Genomic DNA, 4652 nt, shown 5'->3' with positions numbered 1-4652 from the left:
TAATTACAATAATATAATAATAATTATTATTACCTATATAATTCCTGAAATTGTTTTTCTAGGATATCAAAAGGATCTTGAGTATCTCTTAAAATTTTACGCATAATACGTAAATTCTCATTTCTTTCATTTTGTTCCTCATTAACTATCCACCATGCAGCAGCCATCGTAATTGATTAACTTATTATGAATATGGATATTATTTTTCAAGGTAAATATTAATTCGCATGAAAGTTTTCATTTTTTCACTTTTTTGCACTAAAATTTTCAGTTTTCGCTTTACGTGAAAATTTTCATTTTTTCACGAATTTATTCTAGGTGAAAAGATACATGATCGACCCCTAGGATACAATCTCACCATATATGCACTGGCATACATCTTTTGCGGAAAAACATAACTTCTAATGTAGCTGTGGAGTTATTCCCAGAAACTTGGACCATCTGCTATTTAAATGTTCTCTACATAATGAGGAATCCGATAAACTCATTATACAGCTATATACAGTAAATATTATGAATGTTGAGGACATAATTAAGGCTGCTTTTTTAAAATTTCCTGCTCCGTTTAAATTTATCCTTGATTTCCTCAAAAATCTACCAATCAATCATTATAAACTACACCCTATACCGTGTCAGTTGCTTCCTAATCGTTGAGTGGTGTTGGAGGTACGCCTTTGGCTGTCTAAAACCATATCGAAAGAGAGAGAGAGAGAGAGAGACGATGTAAACCAGGCCATTGTAGAATGGGCTTAATACGTATATAAAAACACCTAAAAGTTAATTTATGTAATAAAAGTTTTTTTTATATATAAAATGCCAGTGTGTTGTATCACGAACTGTAAAAGTACGGCGAAAAGAAATTGTGATATAAAATTTTTTAGGTAAGTGTAATCGTTTAAGCCATTGTAAAAATAACTAATAGTTTAAATAGAACTAATAGTTTACAATATTTACATGATTTTCAATATAAATATAAGGTTCAATTTAATTTGTATAATTATAAATATGTACTATTTATCATGATTTTATAGTATTTTTTTATAATTTACCTTTAAAAATGATAAATATACATTATGTCTAATGAAAAGATAAACTGTTTGTCATAGGTATGTAGATTATGTAAAAATTATCTCACAAATTCATATAAAATATGTTCATATGACTTATTTTTACTGAGATTTATATTTTCACTTGATCTACATGTCAGTAAGAGATTGCTCAACATATGTTTTTCTGATACACATTATACATATTATATATTTTAAACTAACTTTTTTAGATTTCCATTTCATAATAAGAGCAGTTTGAAATATTGGATTGCTGCTACAGGGCGAGATAATTGGTTTCCCTATTCAGATGCACGAATATGTAGTTTACATTTTATAAATAATGATTATTCTAATAATATGTATACTCAAAGAAAACGTTTAAAACAGGATATATTTCCTACGCAACATGTACATGCAAATCTTTTGCAATTATTACAGCAAAATACAGTATATAAAATCAAAGAATGTAAGTAAAAAATCATTTTTCATTACAATAATCTCACACAACATTATGACATTTTAAAAATATCTAAAAGATATCTTAAAATGTTCAAAGATATCATAAGAAATTTTTGAGAAAATATGTATTATATATATAATATGTATGTTGTTACAGATTTCTATAATTATGTACATATAAAGGGGAGGATGTTTTATTTATTATCATTCATTTATTGCATTTATTGAGAATTTTAATTAAACTGTGGAATTACTCATCTGTTCTACTCACGATTGGAATCAGATTATCAATGACAACTAGTAGATAATGATATTTGATACATCATATACTTTATAAATATGTTACCGAATAGCAGTATTTGATAGTACATGATTTAAAGTTTAGGATATATGATGCTAAATCATCATTTGCTAGTTGCCATTTGCTTGTCATCGATATCTAATTTTAACCTTTGGTAGAATAGATAAACAAATCCACAATCTAATTATAATTCTGTATGGAAGAAAGATTTTCATTTGACACAACTTAAAACAGCCAACTGATCAAATTATAAAAAATCACAATTTTATAATATTTCGAAGGGTGATATTTATAGTCGAATCTTATATTTAAGTCGTCTGAAATATAAAAGCCGACTGTGAATATAAAATTTTAATATGTTTCACGTTCGTAAAGTTAAAAGATCGTTATACTGTTACTGTATATAACATTATAACATAATGCATAGCTGCCCCGAATAAGCCGTATCTTAAACCATATGCCACTAATTCGACGTTCTAAATAGATATTTGAAAAATTATGTTATTATGTTTATTTGATAATCATCATTCTTTGATTAGTAGATCTTTGGAAATAATTCCGAAGCATATTTAAGAAAAATTGCTGGTCACGTCCAATCAAATTCGAACACGATTATGCTGAGACTCTGTTATTTATTTATCACTTTAAGTCGTTACGTGATATTTTTTATAGTAATATATAGATCTCAAATTGGTAAAGTAGACAGTTATATGCAGTCTTCAAAATGTCATTCAATAGAGAGATATAAAATAAGACATCTTCAATAATAATAACATATCATGAACATGAAAGATATTAATGATAACAAGGCAATTGAATAAATGTTATATTTCGTATTTTATACTAAAAATAAATAACGTAAATATATAGCGCACGGAATAATAAAAATGTTTATTATAGTAAATCAAAATAATGATATTACTGAAAAACATCAATTGATATCACCTGAGAAAGAACAATATGATTTGGCATCACTTCATGAAGAAAAAGATCTACTTGAATTACATGATGGAGAACAGGATCAACTGACATCAACTGATATAAAGCAAAATCTATTGATATTATCTGATGAAAAACAAAATCGATTGGCATCACCTCTTGAAAAACAAAAATTGATAAATTCATATGATGATAATCAGACTACTTTAGCAATATCAAAATGTATGTATAAATTTTCTTAAGAAAGAAAACTTTTACCATTATTAGTACCATTAATTAATATTATATTACAGGTTCCACATGTACACATTATAATAAGCTACTTATACAAAATGAAAAGTTAAAAAAGGAAATAGAGGAAATTAAAAAATTACAAGAAGAAAGATTATATCAACAGGCAAGCATGTTCCATAACCTTATAAATGAAAAAGAAGCTGTATTGAAGACAAAATTGCAGATGATTAAAAACAAAAATAATACCTTAAAGAAAAATATACAGCGGAAAGAAAAAACTATTATAAATCTGAAAAAATTTCAAGCCTTAAAAAGCAAAAACATGTTGGATGCTGATGCTGCCTTTAAGCGGATATCATAGTTATTGATATTTAACAATATCAATAACTCAATTTTTTTATATTTTTTTACTCTAAAGTCTCAAGACTTTAAGTCTTAAGACTTAAAGTCTTAAGAATATATTTGCCTAGTAATTGAGCAAAATGTCAATGGTTATCGGTATGTGTTTTCAATATTCGAAGGACTCGGTATACCAGATGCCGCGCAGGTCAAATATAACCTAATGCGGTACTCTTTCAATACTTTTCTAATCGAAACCGATCTCTTTTACCATAAATGTCAGAACAATATAATGTTTAACGAAACATTTGCGAACTAAGATTTAAAATAGTTGGGAATTTTGAACATGGTGTCAATTATATAAATGTGATATCAATTATATATACATATATATATTATGTGGAAAAGCTATAGCAGAAATTGCTATTTTTTATCGTATATTCTATATATTCAATAAAGAATTTCAAATCATTTTACAAATTATTACAAATTAATTTCACATGAAAATTATAATAAAACCGAATATGAAAGCATATACCGACATATAAAACAACGAGCTCATCAGCTGTTTTTAACGACCGACTTTCGATGACTTTATAAAGCCTGCCAGAAAATGTGTGGATCAAGAACTTATCTTTAAGAAAAAAAAAGATATATTTTATAGGCCTACTATATAGCAGAAGAAGGTAATAAATTATTTTTCTATTTGAAAATTTTTAATAAGATTAGAAAACGACGTGTTTTTCTCAATTTATCTATCGCGTTTCTCAGGAATTAGTGAACTGATTGGCATCTATATTGAACCAAAATATTCATAACAGTGTCGTTTTCGTAGTAATTAAAATAACGTCGATATCTTGAACAGTATTTTTTAATAATTTACGGTAGTCAAAAAATTGTGTAAAACTACGTCTTTTTAATTTAGATGATTTTATTCAACATTGATATATTCCCAGGTAGCAAAATCATGTCCAATGGACGTACCTGAAACGTTATTCATCGGACCATGGACGTCCAATGAAACGTCCTATTTAAGACGAAATGACGTTCTATTGGTGTTCAGTAAAACGTCATAATTCCGGTCTGTTAACATATTTTGAAACGTCCATAATTACGTCCAAAGGACGTAATATCAGGAAATCATTTATAGACCATTTATAGACATTAATTGTATATTTGGTTTGGAGGTTATATAAATGTTGGGATTATAGTATTTATGAACACATTTAATTATAAAATATTTATAAATATTTTTATATAAAAATTTAATCATAAAAATACCAATATCTTATAATTAAATGTTCATAAACACTATTATAATATTATAGAAA

At 26.6% G+C, this 4652-nt stretch overlaps 1 protein-coding gene across 1 annotated transcript; it reads left to right on the top strand.

Moving 5' to 3' along the window:
• The first annotated feature begins 661 nt into the window (after nucleotides 1–661).
• On the top strand, nucleotides 662–3932 carry LOC116845742. Its single transcript, XM_032818789.1, has 4 exons — nucleotides 662–881; nucleotides 1280–1515; nucleotides 2710–2970; nucleotides 3042–3932. The coding sequence occupies exons 1-4, from the start codon at nucleotides 814–816 to the stop codon at nucleotides 3341–3343; spliced, it is 867 nt and encodes a 288-aa protein (XP_032674680.1). The 5' UTR covers nucleotides 662–813; the 3' UTR covers nucleotides 3344–3932.
• Nucleotides 3933–4652: the final 720 nt, after the last annotated feature.

The sequence above is a fragment of the Odontomachus brunneus genome, unplaced genomic scaffold (assembly GCF_010583005.1).
Source record: "Odontomachus brunneus isolate Ranch 3 - 2012 unplaced genomic scaffold, Obru_v1 Obru_scaffold_057, whole genome shotgun sequence".
Lineage (NCBI taxonomy): Eukaryota > Metazoa > Arthropoda > Insecta > Hymenoptera > Formicidae > Odontomachus > Odontomachus brunneus.
The sequence above is the reverse complement of the archived record's forward strand: the minus strand, read 5'-3'. Positions and strand labels throughout refer to the sequence as shown.

Bases quoted from the DNA above. Each gene is read 5' to 3' on its own strand.
- LOC116845742 (XM_032818789.1), top strand. From the start codon at position 814: ATGCCAGTGTGTTGTATCACGAACTGTAAAAGTACGGCGAAAAGAAAT. The intron at 882-1,279 runs GTAAGTGTAATC...TAACTTTTTTAG, and splicing joins TGTGATATAAAATTTTTTAG to ATTTCCATTTCATAATAAGA. The intron at 2,971-3,041 runs GTATGTATAAAT...ATTATATTACAG, and splicing joins TACTTTAGCAATATCAAAAT to GTTCCACATGTACACATTAT.